Here is a 21,784-nt window from a genome sequence, read left to right on the forward strand (position 1 = left end):
ATTATAAATGATTTTTTTTTTAATTCACCGACTTGAACCAAGTCTAGCGTAGATCCAGTAGCGTGATTGGCTGGAGTACGTTCTGAATACAAATTTATGTAGATTATTATGCAAATGAACAACTCCTGCGGCAGGATGCAACATGCAAATGAACCATAGCAGTTGATAAACGTAGGAAGTGTTGTCCGGTCTGCATGCGCAAGCTCAAAGGTTGAGAGAGCTGATACTGGAGTGAAGTAAAACGAACGCTCAAACGGAAGTGTTCTGGCGAAATGCAGTCGTAGGCTGTTATATACAAACACCACACATGTGTCTAAATCCTTACGGTCAGCTGAGAGCGTTTGATCGGCTACTATAGAAACGAAATACTCAATCCGTCGTACAGTCGCCTCAGAATTATGTGAAGATCGGACCAAATGGCACAATGGCTGCTAATATGTACGTTTGTGGGTCTCTACATCGCGACAAATTTCACAAACAAGGTATGGCACCTGTACAAGTAGGCTGTACAAGTAGTAAAGGGGGTGGTGCTGGTGTAATAATGCGGATAGAGCTTCCCGAGCAAGTGGACACATGAAGTTACACGTCACTTCCTGCTGAAGTTTGGAAAAATTACCATGTATTGCCTCCTTTCGTTTTCTAGAGTTTTAATTTTGCCCTCAACCAGCAGTATGTATAGTGTTCTTTATTCTGTTTAGCCCACAGTCACCTGTGATCGTTCTATTCCGCTCGACGTCTATGCCCCCATAGACGTGTGTACATATGCCTGAGGGTTTTTCTCAGGCATACGTACACACGTCTATGGGGCATAGACGTCGAGCGGAATAGACCGATCACAGGTGACTGTGGTTTAGCCATACTATGAAACTTTTTGCAAGGATATACAACAAGAATTATCAATCAACCTTATTTAATTAAATAATTATACTCAACTCACACTAGCATCTAGGGTGTGCTATGTACATTCAAAAATTTGACGAAGAACATTACTGATATGATAATTATGTATAAATTCACTTAAAAGAACATTTTCACAAAATTCACAATAAAAAATGAGGGAAGGGGCAGATACCACATGATACCTGTATAAATAAAAAACTACAGCGTCATTTTGATGAAAGCTTGTATTGTAGGTAGCATTGTTGCCACGGGGAAAATGATTGATTGACCAGTGACTGCAGTATTACCTTAGGTTGCCAGCAACATAACTGCAATTTGCTAGGGGAGGGGGTTACATGATAGGGGATTGTAGAACCTGTCCCTAGGAGGAGGAGGAACAACAGGTCGAATTAGATTGTACATTGCTATAATGTCATGCATATAGCTGTACACATACTGCAAGATGATGTATGCCATGTGTTACACATAAAATGACCATGTTATGTTGATCTCCTTATAAAACGGAATGCTGCAACACCACGCTGGGAAATTTAATGTTGAAAAGTAAACATAAAATGTTTGAAATGGAAAAATGTACACCATAACAAGTACAATCTGCCAAATATAATCATCATTTAAATTCTCATTTACAGTTGGCACAATCTGCTGATTTAATGAACCTTTAACTATGTTCGAAAAAACGATGAAATAATTATTTTGATTGTACATTAGTATCATCCTTATCAGTCTAGATATACTCTGTATCAGGAAGCAATGAAGGACAAAATTATATTTACTCAGTTTATGTGCGTTTAGAACGCTCCAGAGTATTGGATCAAATCCCCAATGGTCCAAAGTTCATCACACTAAGATATTAAGGTCATATTTTTGGACATCTTAGGTCAAAAGTGCAGTATATTGACAGTCATCCTATGGTCACAGGTCAGTCTTGATATGACCTTTGATTCATAGTCAACTTTGTCATGTGAGTTTATTAAAAAAATGCATTATTTGCTTCATTCCACAGTATGTGTTATCAGTTCTTCAGTTCACCTTTCCGACAATTTTCCAAGGTTGGCAGACACTGGTTGGTTATCTACTGCTAACTCTGGTGGGAAAATGGCAATATGTGGACAGAGGTAGCATATCAAAGTGAGTGCTTTGTTGAAATATAATAATTCTCCATTTTGTCCAACCTCTACAGGCGTGCATTTAGTCTGGCAGAGACCCCGCGATTCGCGTTCTTCCCTGGGCCTGTTGGAACACGCGCCAACCTTTAGAGACGCGACGCGAATCCCAGGGTCTGGACGTTCTTGCAAGCAACCGGTCGGATTTCTGCCTGATCCGGGTACTTTATAGAACTCCACGTATCTGTTAATCAAAAAAAATGACAAGTACCATAGCCGAATAAAATTAAAAATGAAAAATAAAAACATACTACATATATAAATCTACCAGCTACTAGTAAAAATTTTCTCCGCCCAGTTAGATAGGTGTTTCTTTTGACGACACTACCCTTATGAATATTCATACCCTTGCAAAAACGGACAGTCGCTGTGTCTGGCAGCGCGTGCTCACAGCTAGCACAGTGTAGCCTTCGAATGCAGGCCCATCGTAGGCGCGCACAAAACAAGGCACAGCGACTGTGGAGAGTCTAGCGTGCATTATGAACTGCTACATCCATCAAGCATTTGTTCTGATTAAATCAACAATCCCATTTGTCTCAATTATATATATATATATATATATATATATATAGATAGATAGATAGATAGATAGATAGATAGATAGATAGATAGATAGATAGATAGATAGATAAATGAAAATAAACATTACTTCAAGTACAAAGTAATTAAATCTATTACTTAAGTTTCATGCATCTTGCAATCCTCATATATATATATATATATATATATATATATATATATATTGCATCTTGCAATCCTCAATATATATATATATATATATATATATATATATATATATATATATATATATATATATATATATATATATATATATATATATATATATATATCTCATTTGAGGTTACTTCTGTTTAATTTCATTCACCATGAAATTTCTGAAAAAAAAATTAATGAGAACTTTTGACATTGCTACTTGTACCTAAGAATTATAATGACTGATGTTGAATTTGTTATCGAAAAAAGCAGTCAAATAATGCAAAATTGAATGTACCCACAAAAGCAGGTTTTCTCTAATTTTTGTGTGTAAATTTGTGTTTTAGCTCATATTTTGTTTTATATATAAATACCAAAAAGAGCTTATATGATGAGTCTGAGTGGTGTCTGTATGTCTGTATATTTGTGGGTATGTGCGGATGTATGTCCGTCACACACAAAGGTTCCCATACCGCCAAAGCTACCGTCTCAGTATTTTTTTAAATTTGTAAAATATCAGTTTCATATCATTTTCATAAAAGAGGGCTTTCAGACTTAACCAGTGAACTCCATGCTGTGTTTATAGTCAATCTATAATAGTGCACCAGGTTAGTCATAATGGGAGCAAGTGAAAGTGAAATAAGATGCCAAGAGTGTGAAGGTCATTTCATGTCAAAGGTCACTGACCTTGTTTCTCCATTGCAGATCCAGTGTGAAGGAATGGTTACCAGCTGGCATTCTCTATGTTGGGGTCATATATTCAGGGTCAAAAGCACTCTCAAAATTGGTAAGTGTTGACATACTGCCTCATTGGTGCTGGTACAGAGATCTTTTGATGTGAGGTATGATTGTAATGAATCACTGGACTATGATTATTTAGTTGGGCTAAGGGACTGTCTCAGATTGTCGCATAAGTTCAAAAAGCGAAATTCATTCGTTTAGGGGGGAGGGGTTTGACTTCCATTCAATTAGTGAACTTCACTTTCGCACTTTTATTTTGTTATTACAAGTATTCTTTACATTGTGTGTAAAAATGAACAAAAAGTGCACACTTGTACCAACAAATGGTGCTGTAACTGTTTCCAACTCGTTTGTGTCATACTATGGTCAGTAATAAAATTTGATCGACTACTTGATGATGTAATGTGCTCAGTAGTAGATACATACATGTATTCTTCAGTAGCTACAGCCAAATGCTACATTGTACTCTCGGGCAGGCATCAACATTTCACACTTTTGAACTTTCGTTTGGGGGAAGGGGAGGGGGGTTTGATGTGAATGAAGAAATTTTGTTTCTTAAACTTATGCGGCAATCTGAGACGGTCCCTAAGCTACCCATTCTCTCTAATGCTGTCTTTCAAAGATATCGCAGGATGAATTTACCCAAAGTCGTCATCCAAGCCCTCAGTGTAAATTAACAGCGTTCTCACCAGGCCGCGATTCCGCGATATTCTCACGTATTTTTCTGTTTTGTCGCGAATATCTTGGGCATGCGCGCCCATAGTGGCGTGCCTTTGAAATTATAAACTTTCGTGGTGCCAGCCGTACGGCCGGCCGGCCGTATCATACAGCCAATACTTTTCACCATGGACGTAAATGATTGACACGAGTAATTACACTTCCTGGTTGAAACCGAGGCAATCTGGAGGCAATACCCGTCAGAGGGCGTACTTAAGCCACAGTCACTTGTGATTACGATTCGATACATGATGGCCGATGTGTGGATGCATTACGTATACCACACAGCGGCCGTCGTGTAATTGAACCACACGAGACTGTGGTAGTCTGATGCACTGGACGTGTTCGCTTTGCATGCATACCGGTACATGTCCACGGAATTCGCGGAAGCTGGAGGCGTCATGGGCACGATAAATATTTTCATAGGCTACGACAACAATAATCCGAACTACGAAAACACAAGAATGTAAAGCTTGTATATCCCTAAGGATTTTTCGAAAACAACGAACTCGAAGCTGGTAGCATTATACTGTGAGTTCCGCATGGCAACCAGGGTCTTGACGGGAACGACGTTATAGTGTTCGTGCCGTTGAGATTCAGTGAATTTTTGTTCTCGAAAAATAACGCAACTTTGTCTGAGATAATTTTTAGGTCTTTGCTATGTTTGGAATCATGTATAAACTTCGCGGGAGATAAGTGTTGTGTGATGTTATCAGGCATTTGCTCCATTCCTCACCCACGCGACCTAGTACCCACGACTGGAAATGATCGACAACTGGCCCACTGCCGATTGATAATTATTCCAAAAGTAGTTCCGAGGTTTAAATGTGGAATAGTTGGAGGAAAGTTCTCTTATTATGCAAAAAATTATCAATTCTTGGCTTGCGCATGTGATAAGTATATTATTCCAGGCGAACTTATACGTGAGAACATGGACGTCTTTTTTCCATGCTTCAATCAATTGACTAAATTTGTAGCCTTGGCTGGCGACCAAAATTTCACGTCAAAAGTTGATGATTGTTTACAAACATCATAGGGATATGTTTCCTGATCTAAATAAATGCTGACTTCTGCTGGTTGTGAAAGGGGGTTTAGTGTGCGAAAAAAACGTAACTAATGACAGGAATCAACTGGTAGCTGAACGGCTGGACACTCTAGCAGCTACTGTTATTGTAGAGGGCCCCGAAATGGACTTTCACACTGGAAAGAACGAAAGTCCCATAGACTTTTCATTAAAAGGCACTGATATTCAATATCAGTTGATATGTTCACCGAATGTTTACAAAAAAGTTGTTAAGTTGAATGAGTTGTTGAGTCCTTTATTTTTTCCATGCATAGAATAAGGTTCGTATTTGCAGTTTGACTTTTTTAACATATTTATATATTGTCTCACAAAAATCATCCGTTGTCCCGCTTTTTTTTGGTCAGCGGGACAAAATGTCTCACAAAATTTTTTTTCTGGTGAGAACACTGAATTAACAGGGCAGTGATGCGATTTATGTATAGTTATTTATTGCTGGCGCAAATAAACTTGGAACACCGAAGTCCCTATATACATAGGAAAACCGCTGGCGATATCCCTATATCGCCAAGTGATTAGCCAAAGCGGTATCGCTAGTGAGTTAGATCATCTTACAGTTTGTTTATCGAAAACACTGCGGGGTGCCCATACTGCATGTGTTTCATAGACAAAAAGCCATAGCAGAGGCCGTTCAATTTGCGTGAATGATGGTACAAGAAAGGATTGACGTTTTGAGTAAAGTTACTTGGGTAAATTTCGATGAGCAGGGAACCTGTTGAAGCAACCGTTTTGACAGACTTTCCCTCAAAATGAAGAAAGAGTGTAGGTGAGAAAACGGTAGGTGTTGTCATTGAGCTCGCTATCGTTTGGCTTCGTTTCGTTGTGCAGGCGTGTCATCATAAATGCCGTCATTTCCACTATCTCACAAAAATTGTAAATTACGCCCGGCATTGTGGTTAAATCTGTATTTTTAACTTTCATTTTTATAAAGTGATCAGCTTACGTTGAGTTTTACAATGTGCGTCTCTTTCTTATATGTTGTACATGAACCTTTATTCACGTTTTACACCCATCGAGCGATGTAATATCTCGAGCATGTATTTCGACAATATCCATTCAAAGCGACAGTGTTTCCTTGAGTGAAATTCAAAGTCGCTAAATTTCTAATTTCGTTTCGAAGAAACCGCTTTGTCCATAGACCCTCGTTTCTCGAGGATCTATGGTTTGTCGACCGGTGTAAAGTAGATGCGTATTCTAAGTGAGGAATAGACGGTTGTGAACATAACCAATGGTACCGGTACGTTACCGGTACGTTATCGGCCGTGCGAGTTGCTGGGTAAAACTTCCTGGCTTTGACGTTTTTTTATCCGACATGTCGTAGCGAAATTCTGTGAGAACTAATGCTGGCAAGGTTTCGGTTTTCGGAGAATTTCAGTGTATCAGCTGATTATCAAGTTGAAATAAAGCGCGAGCGTGGATGGTCCGACTTGTTGCTGCTGGCGCACGGCGTGGTGTGGCGGGGAATCTCTGTTACAAGCATCCAACTGTCGGCCATAACCTCTACGGTCGCCATCGACGGCTTTCGTGATTTTGAAGAATAAACTAAACCGTAGATAAAGCTAGACTTTTCTCGGCTTTGTTTCTGGAAATCTCTCCTCAGAGGCAAAGGCGACGTAAACCGTGTCCGAGTCTCGGCCTTGACATGACGCAAGAAAGTCATAGTTCAATCACATTTATTGCGTGCGTCATACAGATGATATCATTATTCATAGGGGTATCCGATTGAAGTGGGTACATACTATTCTCAAGAAACGTACGATGAAAAAGGACAGGCTAAATAAAAATGTTTCAATCATATCATCAATTGCAAAGAACGCTGAAATGCTGCAGATTTTAATCGCTACGGCAAAGTTTGTTTTTTGACCTCAACGTTATCCGATCGAGAACGTAAACTTAGTTTGACCCAAAGTTTGAAAATGTATTTTCTGATCTCCCGCGGCATGGCCCGCAGCCCAGCCAGTGACGTCGACGTTTCGTACTTCGAATTCTGAGAGCTACATCAAATCGCCACGGTCAGCGGACAAGAAATTACTATATTCAAATCGCTATCACCAAAAAATTACAGAGAAATGAGACAACACGGTGAGAAAAAAGGCATATCATCAATGATGTTGATAACCGCAGGCTACATTTTGCTTCAAAACGGGTACCTTTTCAAACCACCCAGATTCCCGATACCAACTCGCCCGAATTCATTGACAATTTGTTGGGCGAGCCAACGATATATTTTTCCTGCAAACGTAAACAGACTTGCACTGAGCACTGAAAGGAATAGTTGGCGATATCTTTACCGAAACTCAAAAAATAGCTGAAGAAGTAGCCACCTCTCAGTCAGTACACGGCCAAGGTAAACCTGAGCGTTCATATTCGACTAATGCCAAATGGAGCATTTTCAACGAAAACGGCGATGTCTAGGCGATGACTTATTTTTAAAGTTGAAGAAAAATGCTTAAAATTTTGGTTGTGTTAGTCAATCTATCGAAATATTTTTGTTCCAACTGATAAAATCATAGACAGTCTCGATTATACCATCCATAATTAATATTTACAGACTATATCGGCAGGGGGGATGTGAATTTTAACACAAGGAACGCGGTACGAACGAACGTGTAATCTCAAACAACGGGCGAGTTGGTTTCGGGCCAATATGACTAAAATCAGATGTAGGTTCCCTGGTCATTGAAATTTACCAACGTAACTTTACTCAAAACATCAATTCTTTATTGTACCATCGTTCACGCAAAATGAACGGCCTCTGCTAAGGCGTTTTGTCTATGAGACACAGCATGGGCACCCCGCAGTGTTTTCGATAAACAAAGTGTAAGATGACCCAATGCACTAGCGATACCGCTGTTGGCTGATTACTTGGCGATATAGGGATATTCCCAACGGTTTTCCTATGTATATAGGGACTTCGGTGTTCCAAGTTTATTTGCGCCAGCAGTAAAGTTCAAGTGATATTGTAAGTTCTTGTTAAACTTTAAATCACTCAGCCAGTCCATGGTGTGATTTTTAACAATGATACTTTCATGATCAGCCTTTATGAAGACTCATCATGCAAACATTGTGACAGTTATGTTTTGATGTACCTCATTGTGATTTTATGAGCTAAACTCTGCTACCATGGCAATGTCAGCCATAGTTTTGAAGTTTCATCAACAAAAACATTGCCTATTTTATTAATGTCTGGATGAAAGAAAAACAAGCTCTTCAGTTTTCAAAAAATTAATTACGCTGTTATTTGCCGTTATTGACTGTATCAGGGATGTAGAAAATTTTGATTACAGGTGGCAAAAATCAAAGCATTTACAAGTAGTGTATGTGCACATTAGGTTTGTGCAAAATGTCCTGAATTTTCACTAAAACTAAATTTTCACAGCTGGCAAATTTTAGCAGACTGTCGGTTGTTTTTGTCGGCTGTTGGCTATTTTCTACATCCCTACTGTATGGATAGGACATGTTATCCTTTTCTCAAAAGTAAACTATTTGAACAAATATTTTTCTATGTATTTCAGCTTGAAATCAAATCCCTGTGAAATTGTCAAAGATTTTAAATTTTTGACAATGATAATAAAGGTGTAATGCATGCAAGATCTCTACTACCCTGAAGACTGTTTGTAAAATTCAATATTTTCTTGACAATAATTATTCGTTATGGAAAAACTACATAATAATTTCCAGATGGCCTCTAGAGGGCGTCCTCTTTGAGTGTTTGTTCATTGCTGTTTGTTTTGAAGCCTTTTGCCTCTGTTTTGCTGTGTAGAGGTGCAACGTTACTATAGACAACAGCATGGTTGTACTTGAGTTAGGAGGCTTAAGGGTTTTGATACACAGAATACTGCCAATATCCTAACAGAGTATATCTCTATGAAAGGAATCAGTCAAATTTATGAAGATGTTTCCTGCTGTCTGTATTAGACAACAGCTGACGCATCACCTCATGTATTGCATTATAAACCATGTGCTGTGCAATAAAATACCATCAGCCTGGTTCACTCATAATGCTGAACACGTGTCACGGCTGATCAGCTGATGAGTATCTCATATATATGATACCGGTATGTTTCAATTTCTATAGGTAATCTATTTTTCAATCGTCAGTGCATTCTATGTTTGTATGTCCACGACATTAGAATTAGACAGAAAATATGAAAGAGAACAGAATACTGGTATTTTTTTAGCAGTAAATTATTGCTAGACAGCAGATCATCCATGTCTAGATACAAATAAGCAATTAGAATTTGACATTTAATAAGCTTATAATTTCTGGAGTGCACAGGTGCACAGAGTTTAACTTTTTATGGTGTTTAAATCCGCTTATCACCCAGTGATATTTGTGTTCAGTACAGACATGTTTCCAGTGTACACGTGTTGACGCGTGTTTCCACCAAGACAGACTTCCAAAACAGCAGTCAAATTGTGTGTTGTGGACTGGAGACATTTTGCAAGATAGGAAATTTTATTTTGGTTATGTGAACTAAATTGTAAAAATTTGTGATCAGTTTAGTTCTGATAATAAAATGTAATCTTTCACCACGCAAAAGTAAATTATCCTTCTTTATATTTACTGATTTGTTGGACTGTGCTTTTAAATGTTTTCCACTCTTGAAACATAATTTGTTAGAAAGTACAGAATAGTGCGTGTTGGTATTCGATTTCTCCTCTCTGACCATTTGATCAATAACATTTCTTATTACGATTTTTTTCCGATTTCTAGAGAAATTCAAGTACACTTACATTTGTCATAAATAGTGGACTGACTCATCCATGTATTGTATTTTTTCATTTTTTTGCGATATTATAATTTATGTTAAAGACATACAATGTTAATCAGCTTTATTTTTAAAAAATCAGTTAATTGAGAAAGCTTTCAAAGAAAAATGAAATTACCAACACCATGTCAACTGCAAATTAATGCATGTACCAATGATTTAGATTTAAAGTTGTAGCTTAAATATTTACAGAATTTAACCCTTTGAGTGCTGTAATTTGCCCGCCACAATTTTAGAGCAACATTTTACCAATTTTTATGATTTTTTCTCTAAGTTTTTTTAAATTTTGGACCAAATGGACATCACATTTCATTTGCTACAGGTTTTTATCAAAATTTGGCAAAAAGACTGAAAAAAATTGACTAGGGTATAAGGGTGACAAAAATTGACTTTGGCGTTCAAAGGTTAAACAGACAGCAAATCATTTCAACATAAAAAATTTACTCATGGACTGAAGACTTGTAAAGTATGAATAGGGTTGTTACAAAAAGATGTCATTGTTCTCTCATAAACATACAAAAACAAATATTTGCATGAAGTTTTAGATTATACTTTTGGAAATAACCCATGTAAGGACGGCAAAAATACAACTTAGTAGGTGACTGTTAGTGTTGCAGTAAAAACTAAAAGACATATTAACGGCTCAAACTTCAAACTGCAACAACAGGTATGCGTTCAACTCTGTCAGTACTTGCCCGCATTTCAAAGGAGCACATACTGTCTGATGTTGTACACATACTATATTTAGTAACAAACCTGTAACCGGGAACAGCACTATTAGATTGATACAAACTTACAACAATTGGTGTAACATGTTAAATGATATATGCCCTTTTTCAGTTGTTATATCAGCAGAGACTGTCCCTGTACATGGTATAGAGACAGCATTGTACACTGAACTGTGAACTCTGTACACTCTCATCACCTTTGACCTCACTGTTTGTTTGTTTGTTTTCTTGTCATTTGCAGGCAATTCCAGTATTTGTTATATTTCAGAACACAACTCACAACACTGTCGCCTTCCTGGAATGGGCTTACCTCGGAAAGATACCGTCCTTTGATATTCAGTTTGGGTAAGCTACATCTGCAAAAGGGATGTCTGCGTTTGATAGAGTGTGTTGATAAAGGAGCAAGTGTGTTGTCAAATTTTCCATAAAGAAACTTTAAATCATTTCCTTTTGATTTAAGCGTAAAAATCAGGGGTCACTGTGCAAAATTTGGTATCTGAGAAACAAATTGCTCAAAATTTATTTGAAATTCAAAATGGCTAGCATCCCTGGGTTAGCAGTAACTCTATGGGGAAAAATAACATTTCTAGTGTATACTTTACTTCATGAACTTCAAAATGAAACCCCACAAGTGATAGACCAGAAAAAGCATTGTAAAAATTTGAGAGTATGAATATCTGTCCCAAGGCGCATTCTATAAATATTTACTGTAAACTTCAGAGTAATAAAAACCATTTAGCATATGATCTGTTATCCTGTTTTGAAAATTGAAACAACAGAAAACTGGAAAGAAAGAAGCTATATCATTCATTTTTGCATTTTTGTGTCGCATTGTTATAAAAGGGCAAAGAGTTTCATTATTTTTCTTTTGTATGTCAATGGCAAATTCTAGTTCTATTCCCTAAAGCATGTTGAAACATCCATCTAGTTTGCCAATATTGCATCTGTATGTGAAAAATGCATTGTTATCTTTCAATCTGAACCAACATTCACTTGTCAACAATAACAATGCAGTCTGCACATGTACAGGCTGAGTTGACAAACTGAATACTTTGCATCTCAACATGCTACGGGAAGTAGGACAAGAACAGTGTTTCTGCTACCCGCTCGCCAAATCGCAAATGCGAGAAAAAAGTAGCGTTTGGCGAGAAGATTTTGGCAAAAGTTAGCCAAACTTGCGAATCGGAAATTGCACTATGACGTCATCACTTTGTCTGTCCGCGCACACATGTCCTGCATTCAACTTGAGACGTAATGCTTTATCTCTGTGCATCCCCGACCTTATGCGTCAGGAGATCCTATTTTTAACGCATAGAGTATGAATAAAATTGTAACGAAATAACTCACAAATCAATAGTACCGCATGTATATCATGACTAGTTGACTAAAATGTTGCGAAGTTTTGGGTTTGACTACACGCAATGTGTGCCTACAGCTTCCTTAAATATAAATTCGCGACAATTTTCAGTGTATCACGGACCGTGGTGTATTGTGACGTGACATCGTATACAGACTTTCACTCAGAGAAGCGCTCGCTCGTCCGCCGAGTGGGCCTAGTTCCGCGTTCACATCGTGCAAATAAATACGCAAAGTCTTGTCGCGATATTTGAGCATTTAACTTGATCGTCAGTGAAACAAAAAGATGTTTCTCCATATCAAAAGGGTATATATTTGATATTTTACGGTTCTGTTTACTAATAGACGTGAACATTTGGATTTATGACCCGTGATTTCCGCGATCCATGGCATGATTCAAGCTGGCTGTGAATACACACTGACGTCTTTGATGATGACCCCTGACCCAAGCGCCATTGATACGCTGTGCGCTGTCCAAGCTTCGCTTGCTAAACTTCAAGCGTAAAGCAAATGTATTGGAAGTCTAAAAAAATGCACATACTTCTCAAGTCTGAGAGTATTTTACTTTCGAACTACTACGAGAATTGATTCGTTTGAAAAAACTAGTATGCTGAACCAGGTTTCGTGCCGTTGTCTGTAGCGATATCGCACGATATACCGTACGAATACTATAGCAATTTCAGGTTTGTTACTGAATATAGTTGCATACGCCTAACTTTGGACAAGTGTCGCTTGAAATTCGGACAAATTTTATGTTGTATGCGTGGCTGATGTTGGCACCTTGTAATCTGAACCATAAATTGGTGTTACTTTTAGTATCTATAGTAGCACTAACAGGGTTTATTTCCGTCATTCTTACGACAAATATTTATTTTTGCATATTAATGAAAAGAAATGACGTCATTTGTGATCAGTGGTATCGGCTTGGCTAATTGAATATCGGGTTTGGCGAATAATTTTTTAGGGCTTCTAGCCAAATTTGCTACAAGATTTTGGAACCCAGGGGAAACACTGAAGAAAGTACATGTACTTTACAGTCAAAACAAAAGGAGTGAAAAAAATCATCAAAAGGTACAGCTACTGACCATGTAAACAAGTTTAAACAAAAATGTTCCATTGATTATGTGATCATTGATCATTTTAATAGTCTTTCAAGGTAGTATGCACCTCGAAAGTGAAAGAAACTTTTGCTCAAACTTTCCTTAAGGAATCTTTCAACCGTTCTTTTTCAAAATCAAGAATAATAATCAGGGGTCACCTTGGAAATTTTGGTACTAGAGAAACAAATTACCCAAATTTACCAACACTTGAAATTCAAAATGGCTGCCATCCCTGTGTTAACTCTATGGAGAAAAAATAAAATTTTCGATTTTCGAAAAACTAAGCCAGTGAAAGTTTTTCTTTCTCCAAGAGCTTCAAAATGAGCAGAGATCAGAAAAGAATTGTAATAGTCTGAATATCTGTCCCCGAAGTGCTATCTGCCTTAATATGCTGTCAGGGAGATAGAGTGTCAGTATTGATTTATCAAATCTGACCCAAATACATGCGCCTGAATCACAAATGTCATGTTTCTTATTTTGTAAATCATTTTTCTTATTTTGTAAATCATTTTGCATTTACAGTCTACTATGGATGCTAGTGTCAGCGTTACTAGTGTTACAGACTGATCCACAGGTGAGAACTAAATGCCAAACACACTTTAACTTGTGTCATTCATGTGCATATGTTACTGTGATAAATTCATGTATCTATTTATCACAGGGTGAATCTGATGTTTTGTATGTTGTCTTACCAACACACTCATCTACTCAACAAAATTACGTCAACCTATATCTCAGTTTGAATCCTATAGTTGTATACATTACTTAAACAACAGACTGAAATGTGAAATGACCAAAGTTGACCTCAAGCAACATTAGTTTTATGAAGACTATAGATCAGTATTTGAAAGTGCACTATTGGAGTCAAGGTTGATGTATCTGTGATTAAATATAAGCGTAGACATCAGTGATTTTACACCCCAACCCTTGTACCCACATCCTATTGATGCAGCATCCAATTGGTTGTAGCATAACAAACACATCACAACAATTTGTCAGTGAAATTGTACACTTGTTGTTTCATCATGTTTTCAATTGTCATACTGTCCATGGTATTTGCAAAGGTTATTATATGGCCTGTCCGTATGACAATTATATTTGTTCAATATGTCCAGGTCTTTGTCTGTCTTTACTTCATCTTTTTCTTCACCGCTGTTAAACCTCGTTTGAATATTTTATCCATCAGATCAACCCTCACAATACAGTTTACCCATCCCTTCAGTGTTACAATTTCGCTGTGAACAGAGGTTTGTTGGTTGTTGTCCTGTCTGCTTGTCAAACTGTCTGTCTTTGCTATGCTTCTCACACCATTGAATTTTTGTCTTGGTTCAGTTGTAGTGCGCCCTCTATGGCAACATGACACTCTCCAGGCTCACAAGTGTTCTGTTTGATGCGAGAAAACTTTGTATTCTGCATGTATCTGTGCCTGTATTAGGCTGCATTAAAGCAAATATCCAGAAATTTCAAAAGTGACCAAAAAATCAGAAATCTTGTGAGCCTTTTGGGGGCGACACTCATCTATACCTAGTGTCAGAGTCTAAGGAGGAAGCTCCCTAAAGTGCATACAATGAATGTACTATTTCATGTAAAAGTTGACCACTAGCACCCATCTAAGTGTGCACATGGATTTTACAAATTTTGCATGTCTTTAAGTCTATTTAAAGTAACATGGCAAAGATGAGAAACCATCAGTTTCTGTTCAATTTAATGCCAGCTTGGTGATACCAGTACATGCTTCTTGACTGAAGTCAGACAGTGAATTGTATATCTGTAATTTGAATCGTTTGCTTTTGTTACAACACATTCTCCATTAAAATTAGGATATCCGTAATATTTCCATGCAGCAATTTTCAGTGACCATAGGGTAATAATTGCCCAAACCAAACAGAGCCAGACATTTCTAGCTATCTTGATTTAATCACCCATGATAATTTCAAATACAGAGAAACGTAATCTTTCTTGATATTGTCAGATACTTGTTAACTTGTGTTACGGTCAACAGTTTCCATGAAATTGTACATTCTGATTTCCTAGTGCACCTGTATGGAAGGCCTGGTACTTGGAATATTTTTTTTCCATACATATTTATTGATCCTTGCCAAGGTAGTTGAACTATCGTGGAACCTTCCCCTCGTAAGGTGTTTCATTGTTATGTGGCTAAGGTATCACTAGACTGTTGTGTAGGCACTTTACTACAGAGGGCAGTGGTGGTAGTCACAATGTGTTCAAGTCTGTATGGAATGATACCCAGCACAGTAATCAAAGCCTCTCTGCCCGGACAGTGCAGGTCTGGTGTGTGTTGTTTTCTGCTATGATTTGGGATTTCCAAACATTTAGTTACTAAGGTCAATGCCATACCGTTTTGAAAGCTCATTCTGGTACACATGGAATTTCAATACTATACGATGATATCCTTTAGTTGGATAAATGGTTCAATCCCTCAGCTTTATTACATAAATAAATTAGTGCTTACATGCATGTTACTGAACATACCAATGCAGCATACACAGTAAGGCCATTTAAAGAAAATTCTTTGTTTGCTGTCCTTGGATTTTTTAAAAACCTACCAGCCAGCCAGGGAAAAAACAAACACAGACAAAAAAACAAGTGTATTAACATAAGCTCAACTTTAATTTGGTTGTCTTTGGAAAAATAATATTTGTATTTGTAATAGTGTTAACAATGTGTTTGTTCTCTTAATTTTCTCTGAAAACCTACCAGCATGCGGACAGCAAACAAAGAATTTTATATAAAGTGCCTACTTACATGCATACTCCATCACACATTAATTAGGTAGACAAAGTGGGTAGGATTCATGAAGATTAGATCAATCGTAACAATTATGCAAGCAGGTGGCAATCTAGAGCATTTTATCAGCATGTGCGTGATTAACAGTCTTAATAAATGCAAATTAGATATAATGATCTTCTCATGAATATGCTAATTAATTTGAATCATGTGTTCACCTCTGCCAATCCAAGTTCTGCTATTCTGGTCAGGTGAGAACATACAGTTTTAGCAGTTTTGATTTGAATGAGAAGCATTGTGTTGTCCATGAGTCGCTTAAGCTGATTGGATGTTACAGTTAAACACTGCCTCTTTTAGAAGTAATCAACCAATTAGGAGAGTTTTAAAATCATACATTATGTCTGTTGTCTTTCCGCAAGTTTATTTGCCAATATTACTACAGTACAGTAAACTGCTGACAGTTGAAAATCTCTTTGCGACATGTGAGAAGAAAAAAAACAGTTATTTATTGTTTTGTTTCAGTTTCATGTTGATGGTTACATCTGGATGGCACTGCATGTACTGTGTTCATCATTCTACACATTATACACCACACATATAGCTAAAAATGTCAAACTCAGGTAAGGTTGTGTCGTCATTGAAATATATGTTACCATGGTATCCACAGCAGAGCTCAGCAGCCATGTTGATTTATATTGTCATGGATTGCTCAGATCTCTTGTTCAAAATATGTCACAGTCCCTCCATACACAGAGAGGAAAACAAGCCATTAATCACTTTGTACCTCAATGATGTGAAATTTGGAACATTTCTGTCATTGTTTTTGCAAAATAACCGAAACATCTGGAACAATTTAGAAACGAAACATCTGGAACAATTTATTCATAAAATCTCATCTTTTTCACTCACCAACTGTAACATATGGGCATATCGTTTTTATTCTTCACTGCAGTACAACTGAAAAGACACCCATTCCAGAGAGGTTTATAAACCAGCTGCTTTCATGTGTCCCCCTAGCATGATGCAAAAAGTCATAAATGTATGGAAATGGGCCCTTATGGCTTACTTCCAGCAATATATATGTAACAAGAACACTGAAACATTAAATTTGTAATCATGATTTTGTCATTTTTGTGTATCGCCTCTTATAGAATGTTTATATTTTTGCTTATTTGACTTTAGTAAATGGACAGCATAAAAATTGCTCAATCAAAATTCGAGAGTGAATGGCAAATGAGTTGATGACATATACTGGTACAGTCCATGCATATTGACATTACTCATATAACTGTTTCTGTTTTTTATCATTTGTTCCACAGTGAAGTCAATAAACTCTACTGCAATTATTTCATAGCTGTAGTCATATTGATTCCCTTGGTCATCTTACTGGGTGAGTTTACAGGACTGGAATCTGTCCACTTTCTGTTATTTTGAAGGAAATGCTTTGTCATCATGTACAATTATACTTGGGTAGAGAATACATGATTAACACAGTTTATCAATAAAAAAGATGAAGGCTTGAATGAAATGAATGACAAGACAACAAAAAAGTGAAACTTTACCATAATTACTGGACAGCTATTCTGAAAGTTATGTATAGTTGACATCTTGTCTTTAAACACTTATGAATGGAAAGGAAAAATTTAATTCTTGTATCTAGCTGCATAGAAAATATTTGAATGTTCCATCACTCTACACAGTGTTTCACTATAAAGTAAAAAATATGAAGTTCTTGCAAAGATTTGTCAGTACATTTAGCAGGATAACAGTGGTGAATATCTTTAAAGTCTGAAATGTTTCAGTCAGCAGTTTTGCACTGTTTCTCAATGAAGTGGATATTGTAGAAATTAAATTTATTTGCAAAGAGTCATCACAAAGTTAAGGGTTCAACAGGTCAGGGGTCAAGGGTCATGCCATGCCTGATATATGACTGTCTATGTGTTCTGTTTCAGGTGATGCTTTTTATGCCAGAAATTTTCCATTCTGGTTTTACTATCGCTTTCACACTGGATGTGTGTTCAGGTACGTCCCGGAAACTAATAGATAATTCCAAGCATTAGCAAAGTTGACTTTTGTCAGTTCAAATGTGAACATTTTTAAGTACTAATATGTACCACTTATCTTCCATGTCAAAACAGTGTTGTGTCTTTTAATTACATGTATGCAGTCTGAGGTCAGAAGACCATGATTTGCTGTTTACAGTCAGAAATTCTTAAATTCTTTAAATTCTATTTTAAAATTGCATAATTAGCTTTCCATATGTTCTTGAAAGGAGCGATTCCATTTGGTATTTTTCACTTCCTTTGATCCAGCAATCTGTACAGTTTTGCTATATTGGAGATGGTAATCAAAAATAATATCTAAATATTTTTACATTGCAGTGGTATCTTTGGCACTTTCCTGAACCTATCAATGATCAAACTCACAGATATACTGCCCTCAACGTCCTTCAACTGGATGACTTTACTTGCAAGAGTGCTGCTCACATTTTTATCTTTCTTCATCTTTGAATTTTACTTCACAACAAGCTTTCTTATTTGGTAAGTTAGTGAAAAAACAAACACTTTCAAGAGAGAGAGAGAGAGAGCCATATTTTCATTGTTTAATAATTGGTTTATACTTTGCATCACATGTCTAATTTATGTAATGACCATTTAAGTTGGCGAATTTTCATTACAAATATTAAATTTTGGTGTCATGTTGTACTTCATTTGTGTCTGCTAGGTATAAAAATGTTGAACCAACATATGGTCCACAGGGGATTTATGCAAATTTTCTATGGATATTTTGATTACGTTTGTCAGAAATGCGTGATTGCGACTTTTATGTGTGTGGGTGCTTCATGATCTCGACAGTGTGTGGAGGGATCGCTGTTAGAAAAACTGTAACATCTATAGCTTGGTGGAGATTTAGCAGAGTGGTTTTGACTGTTATGTCTTCACCAGGTGACTGGGTGCTGTACAGTGAGAGTTTAAATCACAGCAAGAATTTACTGAATTTGGCTCTGAAGTACAACAGACAATAGAAAGCTATTATTATTAGAGTCAGTTGTAGCCTATTTCCACTATTAACTACTCTCAAAGGTGCTTTTAACCGTCAATGATGTGTTTTCTCTTTCAGTGTGATGTCAGGTATTTTCAGTGATATTGCGTACGTGTACACAAGGATCATTTTACATGATGACAAAGCCACAACATGGACTCCCACAGAGGTAGAGAGTGTGTAAAACTATCAACTGAAAACTCACAGTGTGTAAAGTTACCAAGGGAGAACTCACATTCAACATGGTTTCCATTCACAACACAGAAAACAGTGTTTACTGACAATCAGAGATAGTTTAAGCTGTTTTGAGTAAATGAAAGCCTGTTGGTGTGACATAATACATGTTATCAGACTTGACACTTATTTTAAAGTTATTTTAAAGCTTCCCTAAAGTCTAAATCTGATGAATCTTTATTCCTCGTTCATTATCATAGAAATTCATACCTTGTGCATCTGAAAATCTCTTTTCATATCAACCTGAATTGCTTGCATCTTAGGTTCTGAAGATATACTAGCATGTGCTGATACGTAGCAGTGACTTTCTGCTAGATGTACAGTAGATACACTTTTTGTTTGTGTTTGGCATTTTGGGAAAACAGTGAATATACAATATTTCTCGTCTGATATTATTTCTTTGATAGGCTGAAGGGTTACTGCCAGGGGTCATTTATGACAGTCTATACCCAGAATGTATACTTGTAGGAAAATGACTCCCGAGCTAAGAGGCAAGAAATCAAGTTAGTGAAAGCGATATTGAAAATGGTGAAACAAGTATGATAGGAGCACAGTTGCTGTGTTTTGAGTCTCAAAATACAGCAACTACAGTACTGTTGCTGTATTTTGAGACTCAAAATACATCAACTACAGCACTGTTGCTGTATTTTGAGACTCAAAATACAGCAACTACAGCACTGTTGCTGTATTTTGAGTCTCAAAATACAGCAACTACAGTACTGTTGCTGTATTTTGAGACTCAAAATACATCAACTACAGTACTGTTGCTGTATTTTGAGACTCAAAATACAGCAACTACAGCACTGTTGCTGTATTTTGATTCTTTGAGTTATTTCCGTATGATGTGATTATCTTTTCTTTTATCCCACTGGTGGGATATATTGAATCTTCAGTTGACAATATCAGTACTCATGCTATGTGTACAAGCCCTAGCATGTAAATATTTTATTGATGTTTTGGCCATTGTCATTATCCCTTTGTGACCCACTTCCTGACATCTTAGTTGGTTTAATTAGCTTGACAAACTTTGAGAAGCAACTGTATTCACCGAAGACTGAACAAATTTCCTCCAACTTTTTTCAAACAAACTTTGCACTTTTCTCAATGCATAAAATGAACTCACAAATACTACAAAAGCTGTCCATTCGGCGTGTGGAGGGATTTTGCTATATCTACCCTATGTAAACTGATTTAAAGTTATGTAGGGATCATAATAGTGATTAATTTCCACTGTGTTCTTGGATCTATGTCATGAAATATTCATGAAATTGTGTTAAGCAGGATCAAATAAGAGGTTTTGGGGAGAATAATTGTTGGTGTGCAGTTTGAGAGGAATAAAATGAGTCCTTAATATTTCATGGTGATTGAAAGAACAAATTTATGTCACAAGAAGTCTTATCTGAAAATTACAAATGGTTTGTTCTTTGTTTTACTGGGACCAAGTAATTGAGAAAATAATGAGTCTTGGGTTCCTACGAGCATTTCAAGAATTGTATAACTACAGACAAGATTAATTATGTGTGTTCAAAGGCTAATTGCACAAAATTTCATCAAAATGCAGTTCATTTATGACACAACAATAATTGGAATATGAGAAATTATCATACTCAGTGAACTGAAAAATCCTGGCACCATGTCAAATTGATGAGTGGGATATTAATAAATTTACTTCACATTTAGATTGCAATGGACACTTTATTTATTGCCAACATTTTATGATTCACTGAATATGCAAATGAGAAAAGTATATATGTTACAATTGCTATATACACTTACCAGTAAAATGTTAATGATATGGTTTTCATAAATGTGGGTCATGTCTACATTTTAGTACTGTCAATGATAATCCTATCATTCAATCATAATCCCTGCAACATAACAGTGAGAAACAAAGCATTAATTTACAAAATATGTACATCGTATTGTGAGATAAATATTATTCATAATACAAAATTTATGTGGCACAATTTGATGGGGTAACTGTGCCTCTAGGTCAAGATGCAATGATTAATTTTTGGATTCGACTACAAATTTCACCGTGTGTATTTTTATTGATAGGAGATATTTCTTGAACTCGTATAATAATTATGTACATATTTAGACAATCGAAGTGGTAGTGCCATTCGACTAGTGTTGAGTCATTTTAGAACTGAAACCCACTGTTTAGCCTGCCAACACAGCTTCTATGTGTCTAAAATGCACTGGTATTGTGAACATTTGAATTCTAGTCCTGACCAAAGTTCACTTGTCAACAATAACAATGCAGTCTACACATGTACAGACTTGAGTTGACAAACTGAATACTAAGTATCTCAACATGCTTTGGTGAGTAGAACAAGCATTATAATGAAGAACAAAAACAGCAACACAATGATCATCACATGTTACAGCTATTGGCCCAATAATCAGTGATGGCCAGAATGGTCAGCGAGTTCAAAAATGTATATCTCAAAGGAAGAGGAGCAACAATATCCTGAAGTCAGTA

General features: G+C 36.7%; 1 protein-coding gene across 1 annotated transcript; it reads left to right on the forward strand.

Annotated features, from left to right (window-relative positions):
• Nucleotides 1-238: 238 nt before the first annotated feature.
• On the forward strand, nucleotides 239-21,449 carry LOC139115170 (UDP-N-acetylglucosamine transporter TMEM241 homolog). Its single transcript, XM_070677090.1, has 10 exons — nucleotides 239-482; nucleotides 1,907-2,031; nucleotides 3,486-3,567; nucleotides 11,061-11,164; nucleotides 13,798-13,849; nucleotides 16,546-16,643; nucleotides 17,343-17,413; nucleotides 17,976-18,045; nucleotides 18,405-18,563; nucleotides 19,144-21,449. Exons 1-10 carry the CDS (start codon nucleotides 417-419, stop codon nucleotides 19,247-19,249), a joined length of 933 nt encoding a protein of 310 aa, XP_070533191.1. The 5' UTR covers nucleotides 239-416; the 3' UTR covers nucleotides 19,250-21,449.
• Nucleotides 21,450-21,784: the final 335 nt, after the last annotated feature.

This window comes from Ptychodera flava, chromosome 17 (assembly GCF_041260155.1).
Source record: "Ptychodera flava strain L36383 chromosome 17, AS_Pfla_20210202, whole genome shotgun sequence".
Lineage (NCBI taxonomy): Eukaryota > Metazoa > Hemichordata > Enteropneusta > Ptychoderidae > Ptychodera > Ptychodera flava.

Bases quoted from the DNA above. Each gene is read 5' to 3' on its own strand.
- LOC139115170 (XM_070677090.1), top strand. From the start codon at position 417: ATGGCACAATGGCTGCTAATATGTACGTTTGTGGGTCTCTACATCGCG. The intron at 3,568-11,060 runs GTAAGTGTTGAC...TGTCATTTGCAG, and splicing joins CAAAAGCACTCTCAAAATTG to GCAATTCCAGTATTTGTTAT. The intron at 13,850-16,545 runs GTGAGAACTAAA...GTTTTGTTTCAG, and splicing joins TGTTACAGACTGATCCACAG to TTTCATGTTGATGGTTACAT.